Source organism: Myotis daubentonii, chromosome 17, assembly GCF_963259705.1.
Source record: "Myotis daubentonii chromosome 17, mMyoDau2.1, whole genome shotgun sequence".
NCBI lineage: Eukaryota > Metazoa > Chordata > Mammalia > Chiroptera > Vespertilionidae > Myotis > Myotis daubentonii.
The window spans coordinates 34,476,753-34,498,200 of NC_081856.1; the positions used below are offsets into that span (position 1 = coordinate 34,476,753).

At 34.3% G+C, this 21,448-nt stretch overlaps 1 protein-coding gene across 2 annotated transcripts in view; it reads left to right on the top strand.

Moving 5' to 3' along the window:
* CSMD3 (CUB and Sushi multiple domains 3) overlaps nt 1-21,448 on the top strand; it is an 886,927-nt gene that overhangs the window by 539,191 nt on the left and 326,288 nt on the right. For both annotated transcript variants that reach the window (XM_059671887.1, XM_059671888.1), the window contains 6 exons: nt 3,237-3,375; nt 7,259-7,446; nt 11,393-11,581; nt 14,862-14,978; nt 17,052-17,267; nt 18,847-19,035. In XM_059671887.1, the coding sequence (XP_059527870.1) occupies nt 3,237-3,375; nt 7,259-7,446; nt 11,393-11,581; nt 14,862-14,978; nt 17,052-17,267; nt 18,847-19,035 (1,038 nt within the window). The remainder of the gene's footprint in view (nt 1-3,236; nt 3,376-7,258; nt 7,447-11,392; nt 11,582-14,861; nt 14,979-17,051; nt 17,268-18,846; nt 19,036-21,448) is intronic.

A 21,448-nucleotide genomic window follows, 5' to 3' on the forward strand; every position in this document is an offset into this window, starting at 1 on the left:
AAAAAAAGTTGTCCCTTCCTGGTAGAGACGTAATATTTTGAATATTGTTATCATTGTAACATCCCTGACAAGAAAAACAAAATGTATAACAAGGTATAAAGGCAAACTTTCCATTTGTTTTGGAATTGACAATTTGGAGCTCTGGTTAAGGAGAAAAAGATTCAATATCCCCTTCCAAAAATAATGAGGTCTAGATACCCCCTTCATGACTTATTATGTGGGTTCTAACTGACTCGACTCTCTCAATCATAATCTCAGATATCTGATTCCCAATTTATATAAGCATCAAAAGAAAAGAGAAAGCAAGATCTATATTAGTATGTATGTATGTATGTATGCTTAGGTCAAATCCAAAGAGGTCATTTAAGCTAAAATAAAAGTGTATCTAAAGAAAATTATTAATTATCCTATATAATGAAAGCCTAATATGTAAATCAACCAAACAGTGGAATAACTGTTTGCTATGATGTGCATTGACCACCAGGGGGCAGACGCTCAATGCATGAGCTGCCCCCTGGTGGTCAGTGTGCTCCCACAGGGGGAGCACTGCTCAGCAAGAAGCTGGGTTCACGGCTGCCAGTGCAGCAGCAGTGGCGGGAATCTCTCCCGCCTCTGCAGCAGTGCTAAGGAGCAGCGAGCAGGCAGGCGGTAAGGAGCAAGGGGTCCTAGACTGTGAGAGGGCACAGGCTTGGCTGAGGCCTCCAACCCCCTCCCCCAGTGCACGAATGTCGTGCACCAGGCTTCTAGTATAATATAAACAGTGCATGGATATGATAAAATTGTAAGGTTTGGGCAACTAAGTTTTTGCCTTTCTATTTGTGTTGTTATTAAGACTATAGTTGGCATTTTATTTTTTTTTCTCTCTCTTGAATGTTTAGTTTACACTTGGTGTCTCCTTATTCTGCCTTGCATTTTGTCCCCTCCATACTCTGCTGCTGCTGCTACATGGCGTCTCTATGTGCTCATTTTCCTGCCATGCACCTGCTTATCAATGTGATGGCGAGGCTTTCCTGACTGACCTGCACCGAGCATCTCTCTTAGGTGTCACACCCTCTTGGGGAGTCCAAGACTTACCAAGAATTTTTGTCAGAAACTCTCCATATTTCCAGGACCTTCTCTCACTAAAATACTCTGCCATTTAACATTCAGTAATGTAAATAACTATTATGCACATAATTTCATTTTTGAAATGCATAATAACCCTATAGGAAACCTAATTGTGAGTCATTATAACAAAGAGTAAATAGAAATGGTCTCCATTAAAAGTCTTTTAAGAAATAATTAAATTCTACTAAGGAGGAGAGTTTAGTTTTATATGAAAGGATTTTTTTTCTCATACAAATAATAATTTTTGGCAATTTTACATAATGGTTTTTTCAAATTGACATTGTTCAGTAATGCTTGATTTCTAGGACACTTTATAACTATTTCCTATTTTCTTTGGGTTACACCAAATTATTTGAAGAATGAAAAAGTACAAAATAACATCTGGAGCAATCAGTTTTTATAAATTCTGTAAGGTAAAGCAGAAAGAAACATGTAAACAACAAAAATAAAAACACAGGGGATAGTTTAAATGGAAGGATTTAAAGAAAATAAAAATACAACATGGGAGGTCATTGGGAATGATCTCTGATGTGTTGAAAAGCTGATATACACTTGATTGTTTTTCTTCCTGAATAATTTTCAACAATTCAAGTCCACTATACTCCATTTTTTACTGTATGTCCCTCCCGAAGGTACAGAGCAGGCTAACGTAGCTGGGTGCAGAGGGAATGGGAGAAGGTCAGAGTCTAGGCTAGAGAGTAAGCAACAGCTGATCATGCAGGGCCTTATTGATCAACGCAAAAAGACACCATTGAAGGGCATAGTCAGATTTGTGGTTTTAAAAAGTCACTTTGGCTCTAGTCTGGAGGATAGCTATTGTGAATGAAGAGACCACTTAGGACTGTCAGTTCGGAAGGTTTACTCCATGGAATGAGATGATGGTAATTTAAACTATTATAGCAGCTAAGGACTATAGAGATACAGAAATAAGAGTGAGCTTTGGGCCTGGCCAGTGTTGCTCAATGGTTGATCATTAACCTTTGAACCAGGAGGTTATGGTTCAATTCCTGTCAGGGCACATGCCCGAGTTTCAGTCTCAATCCCCAGTAGGAGGCAGCCGATCAATGATTCTCTCTCATCATTGATGTTTCTATCTCTCTCTCCCTCTCCCTTCCTCTCTGAAATCAGTAATATATATGAGCTTTGGACTGGATTGGATAAGGGAGTAAATGGAAGGATAACAGAAGTAAGAAAGATGACTGCTATAGCTCTCTGGCTTATGCAACCCCATGGATGGTAGTTTCATTTACCAATACTACAAGGAATAATGGGACAGGACAGGTTTGGGGGTTTCATTTTGTAAAAACAGACTTGAAAGTACTTTAGAGACTTTCAAATCTTGTGAACTTTGGCATGTTGCTCTTCTCAGAACTTCGTTTATCTACAAAACGAGCTGTTTACACTAAGAAACCTAATCAAGTTGTTACTGGAATTACAGTGCTATCATTATGGTTTCAATTGTGAGTGTAGGGAAAAGCACAAGATTGAATACTTGATAAGTATTCAATAACCTGGATGCTAAAAGGAAAGGGATGATAATACATGTCTAGGATGGGGAATGGTGTGATGAAACATAATTTTAAGAATATTCTGACAGCTGGACTGAAGCAAGAGAGCCGTTAGCAGCAGATGGGAAGTCAGAGAAGATCAATGAATCAATGATGGCCTAAACAATAGTAGGGACTTTGGAAAAAGGAAAATTAATGTTTTAGATAGTGTAGCATGAATTAGCAGTGTTTGAAAATGTAAATCAGAAAATGAGAGAGAAACAAACTAACATATTTTTTTCCCTAAGCTTTGAAGATGAAAAGGATGATAGAGGCACAAGAATGTATTATGTGATATTATTGGGGGACTTGAACGATTAGTTTTTCTGACATGCTAAGTAGGTAGCTATGCCTTTTTCATTATTATTTTAGTTATGCCATATTTTTAAAAAGTAATTTACTTTTTTAAGGAAAATAATCATTCAATAGTAGAAGGACTGAATGCAATTTACTTTAAAAAAATTTATAAAGAAGCATTTAATAAGTCTATGCAGAGATTCACTGTGCAAATCATAGCACTAGGAATAGTTCCTGCAACTTGTTCTGAAAGTTCTATTTTCACTCTCTGACTTCATTCCTCAGCTCCATGTGGTGGCCATTTCTCAGCTCCCAGCGGACTGATTCTCTCTCCGGGATGGCCAGGATACTATAAAGACTCTTTGAATTGTGAGTGGGTGATTGAAGCTGAACCCGGACACTCTATCAAAATTACATTTGAAAGGTCTCTGGAATTTTTTTTAACCTTAAAAAGATATTATGTAAAGGAATAGTTGACTTCCTCCATTTTATTTACCAAATCAATGTATAATTTTACTGCAATAGTCAGTTGTTATGCTTTGAATACTTCAGGTGATTGGCCCCCTTTTAACATTTCAGCCTGTTTTCAAGCTGTGTTGTATTTGTTTAATGCTGTATCAGCACTATTGAGATATGTAAGATGGGCCTTTGAGCTTTAAATATATATGCACATTACTGACTAATGAACATGTGACTTTTAAATTAATGACTTTAGTTGTCCTATACTTTGAAGAGCCTGTAAATTCTGTACTAGATTTCAGGAGGCAAAGGTGCTATAACATATTCAAATCAATACCTTGTTGCAGTCTACAACAGTAACACTACACATACACCTACACTAACAAGTCCTTCAGAAAAATGACTCTATCAAATTAATGTGTATTAATGATTGGGTAGTTGAGATTTTTCTTAGGAAAATTAGTATTACTGATTTTGAATTAGTATTACAATTATCTGTATGGTGAAAGATTGTAATATCATGACTAAAAGAACGAAGCTTCCGATCTGTGATTGGACCACTATTGAGAAATCCAAAGGATTAATATATTTCCCAATTATTAATATATTCCCAATTAATATATTTCCCAATTATTGTTCATTGCATTTCCAAATCCCTTTCTTTCTTTCTTTCTTTCTTTCTTTCTTTCTTTCTTTCTTTCTTTCTTTCTTTCTTTCTTTCTTTCTTTCTTTTTTAGAAGAAATAAAAGAAAGAAACCTCTGTAAGCATTGCATTCATGTGATAAGCATATAAATATATTAATACAATGGAATTAGGGTCTGATGATTGAATTTGTCAAATATGACATATACACACAAGCTAGTAAGATTCTTGAGTTGGAGCTATTTGAAAGGAAAATTAAATATCTCCCATTTCTTCTTTCCCAAGACCCATTAAGGGTATGCGATTTTGCTTTAGAGCTGTCTGTACTCCCATGTACTTCATCAGAAAACCAGTCCCTTAAAATAATATTCATCTTAAAAAGCTTTCACATGGTTAATAGTAGCTCAGTATCAAAGCAAGTTAAAAAATAAATGAGAGTTTTATCCATTGGGGTAGTGGCATAAAATAGTCACTTTGAAATCAGATAGATGAAATCATCTATCACTTCCTTGTTTTGTAAGACCTTATAATATCTTGGTGCTTCATTTTCCCCTTAAGATTGTTTTAAGAAACAAGTTATCTCTGAAGTATATAACAAGAATTACGTTCTTGAAAAAACTCATTTCCTTCTGAATTCCAGCCAAGCTCTTTCAAGGATACTTCCAACTCTTTAATAGTCCCGCTCATTCAGAGAATATGTTTTAATAGAATGTTGTGCCAAATAATGAATTGTATTTATTATAAAGTTATCTTACTTGCTTTCTAGTACTCATGAATAACTTAAATTAATCTTGTTGAAAACATTTTTAAATATCAGATAATATAATTAAGATGGTGCCATAGATATTTTTTATTTTATTTCTTCTAATATTGTCTAGTTGTAGCAATTGGTTAGAATTAATTTACAGAAATAAAACCTAAAGACATTACAAATATAAGCCATTAGTTAGCTTCTTTAGATTGCCTCAAATAGCTTAAATCAATGAAATCTTCAGAAATATAATTTTGTATCAAATACAATACAGAATGCCAGTAATGCCAATGGACATATGTGGTGGTTTTTAGCATTTATTGCTTCCTAACATAGTCAAACACAGTTAACAAGTCTTATCCTCTGATTTATAGATAAACTGTTGCTTTGTGTCTTCCCACAGTTCCTAAATTTTCTCAATCTATGGCAGCTCCTAACTGAACTCACCCTCTTTTCTGTTTCTTCTATTCCTTTTCCTGTCTTCAACTACTTGACCACAAACTATCAGTATCAATCTTCCAGAGAGCAATTTTTTTTTTTAATCACGAGAACTATCAGAATTTGGTCAAAACAGGTTTGAATTAACACCAAGAATGTTTTCAAAAGAACAAAAATTGGGTAAGATTAGATCCAGCTTCATTTCTTAATATCACCTAGTGGATTTATAAGTTATGATAAACAATAAATTTATTAATGTCATCAACAAATAAACATTAGATTAAGAAAATTAATGAGAAATTTATACAAACAATTTTAAAATACAAAATGAAATTCAAATTATTGTGTAACCCTGTCCTATTCCCTTTGTTAGTATAATGCATTTTTATAGTTCCTTAGGGCAAATTTGTGATGATTTTCTATAAAAAGACTCACTCCTACTGAACAACATTCTCTGTATCACCAGTTACTGGTCCTATTCTATTAAGAATTAAGTCTCTTTATGGTTCAGTTCAAGGTAATCCCTGACTCTTCTGTGCATTTTAATTCAGTTATTATCAACTGACTAGTTATCAAAGTGAAACTCCGATTTCCATACTACAATAGAAGGACCACAAAACAACCAATTATGGATTCACAATGCACAGTTGCATGATTGTGCATTCTTATACAAACGCTTGTGTTCCTGTACACTTCCTATTCTAGCTTACATTATTGGAAAAGTTATTTTAGACAAATATAACATATTCCAGGTTGCAAAATGAAAAGTATGATAAACTTATGAAATCTGTTCATTTTACTGTGTTGCTCAAAGAATGTAACAGTGGTACATATTGAAAGGTGTTCCAATTGTGATTATTAGCAGCATTAAATTACACATTTAATTTTGACTACTTGCATGCCATATTCATAATAATATCAGAGATTTTATAATGAAGTAAAGTTTTTCATTTTTAAATGTCCTACTCAATTGTTTTGACCAGGTTCTGAGTTTTACTAGTCTGCTTTTGTTTTTAAAGAATAACATAGTTTATGCCTGTAATGATGAAAAGACTGGCAGATATGACAGTAAAAGTGATTATTTGAACATTAGTGGACGTTTCAACTCAAAATTATTTCCTAAAGTGTACTAGAGATAACTCATTACTGAAAATGTAATGAAAGATACATTTTAAAAGGATGAAAATGCATGGTTAAAACTGGAATGTCCAAGTTATTGAGTGCCTTTTTGTCAAGTTAGTAACAGCCCTAGAGAAAAGATACTTTTGTCATTAAAAAAACATTGATTCATTCATTTATTCTTATCTAATAAATATTCATTGCATGTCTGCTACATGCAAAGCATTGACAAAGCTGACACTGTCTGACCTCATGAAGTTTATAGACTCTTAAAGGAGACAGTTACTAAACAAGTGAACATGACTATGATTAATGTCACAAAAGACACTGTACATTGTGGCAATATAGCGAGGGAACTAACCTACACTGTGAAGTCACGGAAAGGCTTCCTGAGGAGATGGTTAAGCTGAATGAGTACTGTAAGATCTGTAGGAAACCCTTGGTGAAAGTGGGAAAAGAATTTCCTGGTCTATAGGATCATTATGGGCAAGGAAATAAAATCCTCAGTTTTTTATGATTCCATGGGAAGTTTTTCCACAGCTAAGATTTCTGATCCAGATTTAGAATATAATATGATCTTGAAATGCGAGGAAGAAATAAAAAAATTCCATTTTATTAGCATGTTAGAAGGAGCTCTGTATTGATTGCAGTTTACAAAATAATGGTATCTTATTTTAAGAAATTGAAAATGGTAGGAGCAACAACAACCAAATATCTAAAACTAAAACTAGCCAGCATTCAGAGTAGTTAGGAACAGAGATACTTGGGTTTAATAAGCTAAAGCAAATTATGAAATTGTAAAAAAAAAGTAAATAGTGATTGAAATAGCGATCTAAGGTATTATTTCCTATATAGTATTATGCTAATAAATATATTTTACGTGTCTCTTATTCTTAGATTTCAGACTGAACTAAATTATGATGTTCTGGAAGTTCATGATGGACCAAATCTTCTATCACCCTTGCTTGGATCTTACAATGGCACACAAGTGCCCCAGTTTCTATTTAGTAGCAGTAATTTTATATACCTTCTATTTACAACAGACAACAGCCGTTCTAATAATGGCTTCAAGATTCATTATGAAAGTAAGTATTGCCAACATGTTTTTTATTTTCCTATTCTGTTTCCCTACATTTAAATTTAGCATTATATTATTTAGCAAACTAGATTTTTGTTAAAATTGGAGCTCTCCTTGACCTGTGAGAATACTAATAGTTTACAAGTTGTATATTTTAATAAACTAAGCACTAGATTTTTTGACAACATAGAATAGACTTTAGGAACATAATCCATTTTTTTTTTGTTTTTGTACTGTTTCCCCCTCCCCAGGAAAAAAATACTTTTGTTTATTATGTCATATTTCTTAAAATACAAATATAATTAAGTTTTTGGTGATCTGAATATTTTATAAAACAATATATTTATAAATGGGTACAAAGCAAATCCATAGCTATAGAGACCCATCTCTAAAGACATATTTTTCATATTCATGAGTCGATATTCTTTTTTCCAACTCTGGAAAATGCTAGACATCAAAAAGAATGTACAATTTAAATAGCAGTTGTTATAATGGGAGGGGGTAGAGAAACCCAGACTTAAAATGATTATATGTTTTTATCACATATGTCAGGGTAAGAAAGGTCCAAACTTGTGGAGAATTTTTATAAGTTTATTTGAGTCAAAACTGATGACAGTTGCCAGAAAGTAAGATCTGAAATGCTCAGAGAATGGCAGTTTGCAATTTCTTTTATTCATTTAGATAAGAGGGAAGGGAAGGAAGATTACATGAAGGTGGGAAGGCAAGGCGGGATTGGATTACAGGACAGCTAACAAGATTATGTGCTCTCTTGGGGGTGGTTATGCTTATCTCAATGGTGTGCTAACCTATGGACAAAAACAATGCACAGGCCTTGGTTAAGGCAGAGATAAGCCTTTTATTTAAAAAGTCATATGCCTGGAGTGTGACTACTCACCATGACCTTCCCTGATAGGAATTTTTGACCAGATCAGCCTGTGAGGTTACTGTCTATAGCACCCCTTTTTCATCCACACATCGAATAACCAAATAAGCAGAAAACCCATTTTGAGATTTTACTTCTGTAAAAACAAGTTCTATAAAATAAAATAAATGAGAAAGCGATAATGTATTTCATTATAATGACATGAACTTTGAAAATTATGTATATTTCCAACACTAAAAAATGTACTAAACCTGCTTAACTAGCAATTACATTCTAACTTTAGTGATTATTTGTCAGAAAATTATACTATCTGTTTATCATGACCTTTTTGAGTTCCTAAATTTTGCAATGTTTGCATTGCCTTGACTTATTTGCTTGTCAATCAATTATGAAATGTTTCTTTAGATGTATTCTGTGACTGCTGGATGTGTGCATTTCAGTTGGGAACATAAAAGAAATGTATCATCTTATTTCATGTATCAGTTGGAAAGACAAGGACAAATCAAAGGATTAACCTTATACTATTCACTGAGCTCTACTCTGAGTAATCTGAAAGAATTAAAATCACTTTTGATTAATTAAATTGGCTTGATCTTGCTTTTTCCATAATTTACATTTTGTGTGACCCCATCAACCCCCATTTCCATAAATTCTTAAGATATTACTCCAACGTAAGAGTCCTGAATAAAGGAAAGTCATATATACACTGGAGCATTAGAAGATCAAGACTTCAAGGAGAGGAGATTGTCTATTGAGCTTGTCTATTAAAGATTGAGACAATTGTGTAAAATAAGGGGACAATTGAAGTTCTTCCTGGCAGAGAAATAAAGCATAGAACTAATTAAGGGAATCACCTGACTGGAAATGGAGAATGACTATGAGGAAATAATGGAAATTAAGAATATTGAGTTCAGTTTGGGAGCTTTAAATTTAAGAGTGCTGACTTTGAACTTGCTGCCATTAACGTAAGGTACAAAGCAATGAAATAATAGGTTTTAGGGATGTATATGCCCAAAATTGTATATAAAACAGATTGGAGATGAAAGATACTGAAATAAAGGCCAGACATTATTGTTTGTGTTTTAGACTTGAAGTGATGAAGGCCTTGAGATGGGTGAGGATAAATTGCATTATGCTTTTCAATGAGGGTGGATTTCAGACATGTTTTGAAGAGGGGAAAAAAAAAATTCTGAGAGGGATTCATGATGAATGAGTATTTCAAGAACTGGGTGCCTAGAAGAATAATGGTCACATTTAGAAGAGGAATATATCAGGTCAAAGTAATTGTGTTGAACATAAATTTTTCTGACACATTTTAGTTTCTCATTAAAAACACCACCATTTAAATGAAATGAATGTGGTTGATAAATACACTTAAAATGTACTCTTTACCTCTTTAAAATTGGATTTATTTTTTAAATATTTTGTTTAGCTTTAGTTTAAATTTGTGTAGTTAATACAAATAAAAACTTTCTCATGTGAATAGGATTTTATATGATATATAATTTTTTAAATTAAATCTTTATTATTGAAAGTATTACATATGTCCCCCTTTTCCCCCATTGATCCCTTCTACCCCCCCCCCCCGCCCCAGGCCTTCACCTCCCTATTGTCTCTATTGTCTGTGTCCATGGGTTATGCATATATGTATACAAATTCTTTGGTAGATCACTTCCCACTCACCCACCCTCTTGCACCTTCCCTCTGAGATTCCCCAGTCTGTTCTATGCTTCTATGATCTATAATTTTTAAAATGCTAATTATTATTTGGGGGAATATAAAATAAGTAGTTATTTGTTGTCTAAATCTCCCTAGGAATAGTAAGATAATTATTTATCTTTTACCCCAGTTCTCAACTGGAGGCATTTTTGCATCCAAGGGGACATTTGACAATATCTGGAGACATCTTTGATTGTCATAACTGCAGGAGTGCTATTGGCATTTAGAAGGTCCAGGCCAGGGATGTTGCTAAATATATAAGGACAGTATAGCTCCACAGCAAAGAATTATGCTGCCCCAAAATTAACAGTGCCAAGGTTCTGAAACCTAAAGTGTCTTATTAAGGGAAAGGCATAGTCATGATATGGCCTCAGCTAGAGATTATAAATCTCAAGGAAGATTATCATCAGGAGACACTAATGTATAGTATAGTATAGGTTATTGAAAGTTCCATCAATCCTGGCCAGCATGGCTCAGTGGTTGAGTACTGATCTATGAACCAGGAGGTCACAGTTTGATTCCCAGTCAGAGAACATACCCTGTTGCAGGCTCGGTACTCAGTGTGGGTGTGCAGGAGGCAGCCGATCAATGATTCTCTCATCATTTGATGTTTCTATCTCTCTTTCCCTCTCCCTTCCTCTCTGAAATCAATAAAAGTATATTTATTAAAAAATAGGTAAAAGAAAGTCCCATCAAGTATTCACAAGAGCAGTTGCATTGTTTTACTTAGAAAGATATTGGTGATCATACTTTCATATATGGCAAAATGCCTCTCTCTCTCTCTCTCTCTCTCTCTCTCTATATATATATATATATATATATATATATATATATATATCCTATCAAAATGAAAAACTTCCAACTTAAAAGTTGATTAAAAATTTTAAAAACACATAACAAATATTAGGAATAATAATTGACTATTGACAAGGGCTCCAGAGTCAGAGTCACCTAACAATCAAATAAAATGTTCATGGTAAAATTAATTTTATGGGATTCTTTTAACAACTAACTGAAGAAAATTTTGCAAAATTGTTAGTGCTGTCCCTGGAATAGAATGAGCTCAAGAAACATTAGTTAATGCTATGATTACATATATCATTTATAATAATACAATGTTTGATAACTATATATTTTCATAGAGTTCTTATGTAACAAAATGACCTGAATTTGGTCTTTGTGGGGATGTCAAAGGAAATATCAAAACAAATTTGTTAAATAAATTGTTGGCTTTAACATAAAGCTGTGATTACATTAATTTATTAGTAAAAATCATCATTCACAATTGTTTGAAGATATATATTAATTTCAGCAAATCTGATTCCCATCAAGCTTACTCTTCATTTTCCAGGTGTAACAGTGAACACCTATTCTTGTTTGGACCCTGGCATACCTGTACATGGCCGTCGCTATGGTCACGATTTCTCCATTGGATCTACTGTTTCATTTAGTTGTGACCCAGGATATAGGCTAAGCCATGAAGAGCCCCTTCTGTGTGAAAAAAACCACTGGTGGAGTCATCCACTTCCAACCTGTGATGGTAAGAATTCATTCAATATGAAAAATGAACTGATTTATGAACCAAAAAGGAATCAATATAGCCCTTATAAAAGGTGAGACTTAACATAACTATGAATATTTTATATTTTGGAAATTTTATGTTATCAAACCAGTCATAAAGAAAAGAAAGAATGAATATTGATGATCACCCGAACCTATCACAGACCTAAGGATGCTATATGTATTTTTCAAATGTGCTGAGGAAATCATTTTAAGTGCATATTGTGTGCTTGGGCCTTTTGACAAAATAACATTGAAAATATCAAATTGGTATCAGATGAATGCACTGATGGAATAGAGCATTTACCCCCTGCCTTGGAAGGCAGCATGTACCAATGCAACTGCCACCTAGCTACACAGCACAGTGGCCGGGTACCCAGACGGCCCTGTGGTGGCATGTTGCTGGTCATGATGAATAGTATACTAGTGCCCTTATTAGTTTTTGTTTCCATGGAGAATAGTTCAGAAATGCTTCATTTTTCAGAAAAGACATGAAAATACAATGGAAGGAACTGCTTCCCTAAGATTAGGAAGTGCTTTCATACTTGCTTTATTAAAAAGCACACAATGTAAATCCATGCAGTGTTTAGTTCTGGGTTTTAGTTTGTATTTATAACACTATTTCCAGCTTTTATACTTTTCTAAGTGGACGATCACATTGTTCATTTTATGATTAAATTTTCAAGTACTGTTGGTGCCATCATTTTTTAGTAGCAGCTTTAGTCCAATTTATTTATATAACAAGGTTTGAAAAAATCATCAGCATATCTCCCTTGTATTGGGTACAGTACCATTTATAATAGCATTCTTGTGATGGTGACAGAAACCCAATTTTAACTGGTTTAAAAGCATAAAAGCAGAATTTGTTGTTTGACTCCCTGAATCTTAGGAAAGGCAGAGGTGGTTGGTGACATCTAAGGCACCAACAGGGACCCACGGAAGAGCATGAAATCTCTGACTCTCTTTGTTCCCTGTCCTTCAGTTCACTGACCCCTGCTTATCTCAGTCACATCTTGAGGCTCCTCCAACTGCAAAACTTTGATCAACAGTCATTATTTTGTACCTATTTCCCCTCCTCTTTGGGAGAGGCACCTCCCAACAATAGGGTTGTTCTCCCAAACACTCAGGCTGCAAGCAGAATTTTTCTAATGATTAGCACATCTGTAGCAGAAGCCATTTGCCTGGAAGGCAAGGGGAAAATCCAGGCCAGAATTAAGTTACACTTACAGGCAAGAAAACTAAGGCAAACAAAGATTCATTATCTTGCCTAGTGTCACCCCACCAGCTAATCACAGTGAGGATTCAAACTCAGCCAGCCTAAATCCAGATCCTACGCACTGGCCTTCTACTACACTGCCTCCAGCCCACATTCTCCACATTCAGAGTGCACTAAATTTATTTACAATGAAAGTGTAAATTCAGGTGTGTTTACTCAGTGATACCACACATTTATTTTAAAACTTTTATATAAAAATATGTTTAAATAGTTTATGGATACTCTATACTACTTGAAATGTGTGACTGAAAAACAGGACATTGCCCTTTTTTGCTATCAATTATGTCATATGGAAAGAGCACTTTGAGCTCAGTTATATTTTCTGTGTACATATATTTCTGAGTAAAAATTGATTCTTTCTGTTAATGGTGAACAATACCAGGTGTTACCTGTGAAGTTAGATCTTGAGATTTGCCAAGAAAGAATTCAAAGGCAAGAACTCAAATACAAGGGGATGTTTATTAAGAAAGTCACAGAGGTAAAAGTGAGCCAGGTGGGCTGGGTGGACTCAGAAAACAACTTAGAGTCAAAAGAAGGGCCCCTGTAGCTTTGGAGAAAGAAAGCGCAGATAAGTGCCTGAGGGAGAAGACGAGAGAGAGAGAGAGAGAGAGAGAGAGAGAGAGAGAGAGAGAGAGAGAGAGAACATGGGGTCCTTTTTCTTAAGAGTTTTAAAGGAGTGCGGAGGGACTTTAGGCCAAGTCTCAGGGGAGACTCTCAATAGAACATTCATTAGCTTTTCCAGGTGTGTCCTTTCCGGGTCTTGGTTTCCACTGATTGGTGGGCACCAGGATAGGAGGTCATTAGTCAATACATCTTGTCCTGATGTCAGTCATGATGTTGCTTCCTCTGGTTTTGCTGCTTTTCTGGGACTGGAGCTGAAACAAAACTGAGGCCTAGATGTCATCTTTAGTTTGACCAAAACTCTGTCTCTGTGGTTAACAGACCCAAGTTTTGTTGCTAAGATTATTTGATGTGGGTCAGAACCTCATTATGGAGAAGACTTAATACTTAAGAAAGTGGTCTTGCAGGGAATTGTTTGGGAGTCATATGAGGCTAATCTCCAGACCCTTTTGTTCCAACCACATGACTATTGACATGTCAGGGGAAGAAAGGTCAGGGGAGGGTTTGAACTGCATGCCCAGTGATATGAAAGGTGAGGCGGGTTACATCGCATGACTAGTGGTGCTAGGGGAGGAAAGCTCACCCTGGGGGTGTGTCCCATCCTACAATACTGGTAACATTTTTTGGCATACCGTATCCACTGATGGTTATTGAATATAGTAGAAAGCATTATAGACTGTGATTTGTTCTTGAGTAAATGAACATTGAATAAAAATTTAATTTATTTGACCTCAGTTCATACACATTTATTTTCATGATCTCGAGCATCTACTTAAAAATCTATACTCTCTCTCTCTCTCAAAAAAAAAAAAAAAATCAATACCATTTTGTTCATGATATTTCCCAGAGAAATGCAGAATTCCAGAAGCAGGCTTCAAAATTTTCAGTTTACTAGTACTTCCCTGTTTTAAAAGGAATTCTATGAGGAATGACAACTATCCCTTTAAGAATTTCAAAGGAAGAATTTTATATAATTAACAATTTGTTTTCTTAAATCTTAATAAAAGAGGGGCTGCTAAACAATTAATTGCTCATGTTTAATTCATGACCGGTATATGCAAATGTTGCTTATAATTAGAACTGTATAAGTATGTACTTCAGATTCAAATGTGGCAAGTGGAGCTACATTCTGTTGGGGCCAGTGTTAATTCTCTGAGGCTATTACATACCCTTTTCTTCTCTAGTGCTGCTACAATGGATGAAATGATTTCCCAGGATTGGAGGAGGTCTTTACACACTCCTGTGACTTACCAGGAAGTAGCTTAAGCTAAGAGAACCAGACTCAAGGGAGGAGACTGGTTTGTTCAGCCTCTGCCTTTCTAGGTATGACTGTTAATAAGTCTGCTTTTCTTTGTATTTTCAGCATTATGTGGAGGAGATGTTAGAGGGCCTAGCGGAACAATCTTATCACCTGGTTACCCGGAATTTTATCCAAATTCTCTGAACTGTACTTGGACTGTTGATGTAACCCATGGAAAAGGTAATTTTCCTCATAGAATACTAATTGGGCTATCTTCTGAATTCTTACTGCATCTATTCTCATTGCATTGTCCTTTACCATGTCATTTTTGCATGAGCAACAATAGATCAGTAGTAAAATTCACTTCGAGTAACTGCAACAGAGGATTATATTTACTTTTCTATAGTATTGTAATGTGCTCATGTTTAGCCATAAGAAAGATTTACTTTCTTTTTGAAACGTGGGGTTTAAGGTGCAGACTTTTCTTCCCGTGAGTTCTTGTCTTCATGAAGTTTGAAGAATAAACTCACAGACAAAAAGGCTTCTTTAATAAAAAAATGTAGAAGTTTATTAAAAGCAGATACAAACTCCATCTGGGCAAGGGTGTCCCCAAAGGGGGCCCCATGGGGAGGGGCCCCCAATGGGAAAAGCCTGCTCTTTCTCTCTGATGGGAAAAATAAAAAAAATCCTGCCTCATGTCCCTTTGTCTCCAGTTTGTATATGCCGCAGTTCTTTGTTTGAATCTGACCTTTTTAATTGATCCCTTTCCTTAATTTGGGACCCCCCCCCCCCCGCCCTCCTGCTTTCCTCATTGGTCATTCTGCTCCATAGAATTAGTTTCAAAGCTCCAAGCCCACGTGGTGCCCTCCTCATTCTCTCCCCCTTATGTTGCTGGTTGGAGTTGCCTTTGATCTCCCAGCTGCCCAGGCTAGAGATACCCCTGTCCTTGGTTTACAGCTGTTTTAATTGCCCAGGTTGGAAATATTCCCATCTGCCTGGAGCATTTCTCTATTCTCTGTTCAGGTAAGATAAGCACCCTGGTGTCTTCAAATCTCCATCTTTGTATTCCTCTCCCATGGACCCTCCTTATTCCCTAAACCTCCTAATTATGCCAGCTAGCTAAACCTTTCATTTTGATGTGTTAAGCTAATGTTATTTGGAATTTGCATATCAACAAAATCTTAAACAGATGGCTTTTGTCTCTGTTAAGTTAAGAGGTTGATTTAAAAAGTTCAAAAGTTAGTATCAAAAATACAAAGGTAGTTTGTAGCGCTGAGGCAATTAATTGTAAAGTCCATGTTTATATCTACTTGAATATTAAATTTTTAATGATTATTTATTAAAATTCTATTACCATATAAATTTACTACTATTCTAGAAATATTTGTGTCTCAAATTCTCTATCAGAGCTGCAGATATAAGTCACATGGAGTACAAAATTTCACTGTGCATGTGATAGATGTTAACACATCTTTAAAAAAATAAATGAAAGCACTGTAGTACTAAATATGGTTCATTTGTGTAACACCACTAAAATAATAAATTAGCAATATAAGTGATGAAGGCAATAACTTAACAATGGGGAAGTGGTCATCCTAATATATCAAAAATGACTTAAAATTATTTACCAGAAAATCTGCCTGTACTAATATTTTATAAAAGAGTTAATTTATTCATTTAAAAAACTCCTGAAATGATAGAAACGTTTAATGAAAGGAGCTCTGCTTGTTGGAAAAGTTATCTATTGATTAGGGTGCATTTACAAAGGTGCGTTCAGTTTGTGAAAATTCAATGAGCATTTTTTAGTATGTTATATGCACAGGTCAAAGTGTGTGGAAAATAAATAAATAAACAGAGAGCCAGTACATTCATTTAACAAATAGTTCTTCTTTATGTCTGCTTTGGAAGTTTAGCACTATGTTGTTCAAGGGGTTTGCAATAGGAGCCCAAGGACGCATGTACAATGTTTACCAGAAAGCTGTACTTCTATTATCAATAAAGAATATATGTTTTCCTTGCAATGTTCAGAAAACTTGACTTATTTCTTTTCAGTCATTGTTTTTAAATTTTATTTTCAGCAGTTTCTAAGACATGATTCACTATATCTCTTATAAGGATGCTGATAGAAAGAAAGGATAATATTATACTATACAGTTGGAATATTTTATAGCAGCGCTTCTCATTTTCAGAGAAATCAGTTATGAAGAGGGTCCTTTTTCTGTTGGTAGTTTGGTAACTCTTATTGGTTGTTTTGGTAACCCTGTGTTTTGCTGATATACGTTGTAAATCTAATTTTCCTCTTTTTCTTAATAGGTGTGCAGTTCAACTTTCACACCTTTCATTTGGAGGACCATCACGACTACTTACTGATCACCGAGAATGGGAGTTTCACGCAACCACTGGCACGCCTGACTGGTTCAGAGCTTCCTTCAACCATCAATGCTGGCCTCTATGGAAATTTCAGGGCTCAGTTGCGCTTCATTTCTGATTTTTCAATATCATATGAGGGATTCAATATTACATTCTCTGGTAAGAAAATAGTCAAATAAGAAATGTTATTTTGGCAACAAAAAATCACATTTTTTAAAAAGTATGAATATTATTTATGTATGACAAAATTAAAAAAAAGAAAAAGTAGTAAATAAATACCTGTCAACAAATTTTAAGGAACATTTGAACTACTTTGAGTAAATAAATTAATTTGCTAAAAAATTCACTAGTTACTTTTTTTTTTTTTAACTTACACACATGTAGAATTCTAAAAGAGAGAAAAGCTAGCTAAAATGCCCAGTGAATTTAAAATGGAAATTCAAATGCATATTTTAAATTTTTAATTAGGCTTTAAAAGTAAAATTTGACTTAAGCCAGTGATAGTATAGTGTTATGTCTTGAAAAAGTTTATAGGCCAAGATTCAGATAAGCAATTTATTTATTTGGAACTAGATGATCAATAAATAATTAATGTGCTTCTCCCTTTATTTTAGAATAACCTCATCTATAGGCAACTTTATGACTTGGATTACAGAAAATAAAATTTATAAGACTAAAGTAAATAAAAACTGTTCTTGTCAGTTAAATTTCTATGGCTGAGTTGAATGGAATTGTGGAAAACTAGTTATTTCTTAATGCAGAAATGACAAATAAATTTTATACCAACTTGCTAATATTAAAACTGTAATATTAGCAGTATATATAAAATCATACAAAAGCTAACCTTGTCCTTCAACTATTATTCTAATATTTTCATAGAAATACTTATATAATTTAGGTATTCCAGAATGAGTAGTGAATGAGCATAAACAATTTTAGGCTAGAATATTGAGAGTATGTACAAATATTTTTTTTAGCAATGCAAAAACAGTTATCAACTTGAAACAATTCTCTTGCTCGCCATTGCAATTACATAGTTTGTGCTCTGGGAATATTTTTAGGTAAGCTACATCTTTTTAGGATGATATATAAATTATATTGTTCAATCAGCAATACTTTCTCATACTCTGAAGAGTGTTTAGCTGATCATTTTCATGTTTATTCATTGCTTCTGTAATATAAAACTTCTCAGTGTGAGGACACTTCAGTCTTGCATAAATGCTTGTATCTGAAGTCAGGTGTTTTCCAAATGATGAATTAATTGGATTTGTTGTATACTGGAGACATAAGAGTAAAGCCATTAGGTAAAATGCATTCCAAAAGTGCAAATTATTTAATTGCAGACTTTGTGTGTGTGTGTGTGTGTGTGTTTGAAAATATGCATCAATTATCTTAGTATTATAAGTAAAAAAAAAAAAAACACACAAAAAACTACAAAATGGATATGTTTCTAATGCAGAAGAAAGAAAAGATAAATAACTACATTTTCAAATTAGCACTCAGAAGGTGACATTTTATCATCTATATTGAATTTCCCAAATAAAAATATTCATTAAGTTATTAGATCTTTTACAAAAGAAGAAAATTATGTGGGCCATTTTCATGTTCCCTTAATTAGACAATAGTTAACTTTTTAAATGTATTGCTAAGCCCTAAAAGCATCCAGATTGTAAAGTATCAGACTATTCCTAAAAAGTGACTATCATTTTCTTTGTCCTCCTCTCCACCTAATTTACAGAATATAACCTTGAACCTTGTGAAGATCCTGGAATTCCTCAATATGGTAACCGAATTGGGTTCAACTTCGGGGTTGGTGACACTCTGACCTTCACCTGCTCATCAGGTTATCGACTGGAAGGGACATCGGAGATCATCTGTCTTGGTGGCGGCCGCCGAGTGTGGAGTGCACCTCTGCCAAGGTGTGTGGGTACGTGGTCAGCTGCTTTCATTTGCTTGTATGTGTAGTCACTGTTCATGGAGTTGCATGGTTATACACCCTTCATTTTTTTAATAATATGTTGAATTTCTTCATTTATTTCATATAAGTTATTTCAATTTTTTTTCCCACTTGGCAATCTGGTGTACCTCGATTAACTTCTCAACTGCTCCATACAAGCAACCATGCTTTTAAATTAGTTTTTAAATGGTGGGTGTAAGGAATGAATAGATAGATAGAAGGTAGATTGATAGCTATAAGATAGATAGATAGATAGATAGATAGATAAATAGATAGATAGAATCGTATTTAGAAACCTTACAGAAAATTGCATTCTTGTATTCTATTGATAGGTGATTTTCTATGACTTCTAAGTGAAGTTTTGAAAATAGAATTAACATCCATGAAACAAGATTACATGGAAAATAACATCAAATAAATAACAGATAATGTATGGGTGTGTATTGACTCAATTTAAACATCTATAAAATTAATCTATTATTTAGATTAGTTAATATGGCAACTCATTTCATGATGTAAGATAAAGAATAGCAATAATTAAAGTATTGAAAGTTGGGAGCTACCACCTTAACCTTTGGAAATGAATGTTTTGATTGATAAAAGAATAATAAATTCTATAAAGAAAATGAAGGACATTTTTTATTAAGATTTAATTCATTTTCTACTTAAATTATGAAATAAGGAGGCTGCAATTTCTTCAGTTCATTAGCTGTTCAGCCATTATCAGTACTTATTTTATGATAGAACAAGTACAAATGGTCATTTTACAATTATTTCGTGAAACTATTAAACCTTTCAAAAGCATATAATTTACAATTAGTAAACTTAATTGTGGGTTATGGGTCTGTTTAAGTTATAATATGATACAAGATCAAGCAAATTGATCTACGGTTCAGGACCTTGTCCTTTTCTATGCATGTCTCATGAAAAATGAGAATGATATTCAGGTTAATGTGGTCCTGAAAGCTTTTATAGTGATGGTATTGTTTTTACAACCCCTCTGAGTTATGTAAAAGAGAAGTTGACATACAACATATAACATTTCTTTTTAAAATAACAGGATTCTATAGAAATGGCATATGCGACCTCAGAGGCTTAAAGCTGAGAGGTGATGGCCAGCCACGCTCTCAAAACATTTTTCCAAGAAGCTATGTAGGGTGCAGTTCTTCTGAGTTTGTTGTTGTTGTTTTGTTGGTTTTTTTGTGTGTGTTTTTGTGTGTGTTCCCCTGCTGTTGCCAGATTTGGAATTCCTTTCTTTACCTGTATTGCCCCCATTTCCATTTTTGTTTGGTGTGAATATTTTCAAAGGCCAGTTAATGAGAACCTTGGGAATAGACCAAGTGAGGGCTGCAGAGTGTCTGAGTGTATATCCTGGTCATTTAATATTGAGTTATTTCACTTTCCTAAACTTTATTTTTCTCGTCTGCAAAATGGTTCCAACAGTAGCACTTAGTGCATTGTCATGAGTTAGTTCTGAGGATTGAAAGAGGTGAGCTATGCCAGTCAGACACCCAGCACAGTCCTTGGAACAGAGGAAGGGTTCAGAACTTGGATGTTATTATGACTCAGTATTTTCAGTATAATAGGCTATCTAGCCAACCCATAAATTTAGTTTATAAAAGCAACTGTATGTAGTAGGGATAGAGTTGCATTTCATAAAACACTAACATTTATGAGGTTCTACTAGGCTCTTTTATTTATAGTCATCTCATTGAATCCTTCAATCCCGTTATTGTTATTCCCCTCATTTTTCATCAGAAGAACCTGAGCCTTAGAATTAAATAACTTGTCCAACCAAGAGCATCAAGGTTGTACATGGCAGAAATATGATTTGTATATAATGTTTCTCATTTCAAAACCCAACTTTTTCCCCACCGGAGGGTTTTATCTCAACAGGTCTAGGGAAAGGTGAATGTCGAAGGGCTCTCAGTCATGCAGAATTATAAAAAGTTAATTTTTTCCCCTCCAAGTCCCGGGTTGCTTATGCAGGCTGAAAAGAAATCGTTGCATGTATATTTTTTAAGGCTTTGTCCATGTTTACAATAAATTTTAACAAGTGAATTTATGAAAATCGGTGTTTGCAAAAAAAGTAACTTTAAGTGTGTTTTATTTCATTAAATAATTTTTTTTTTGAGAGAAAGGTTTTTAGTTCCTAAATTTTTAATGAGAAAGAGGAAATAAAACCACCCTAAGGGAAAATCTAGAAAGCAAAATTATTTCTATGGAAATTTCCCCCATTTCAAATGAGCTATGTTTGCTTTGAAGTTTATGAAATTTACAATGAAGTCTGTGGACCTTAATAAATTCCACTGTAGGTATACATTTAAGTTATAAGTGATTTCTAACTACTCATATGAACAGACCCAATTTTAGCAAGGCTAGT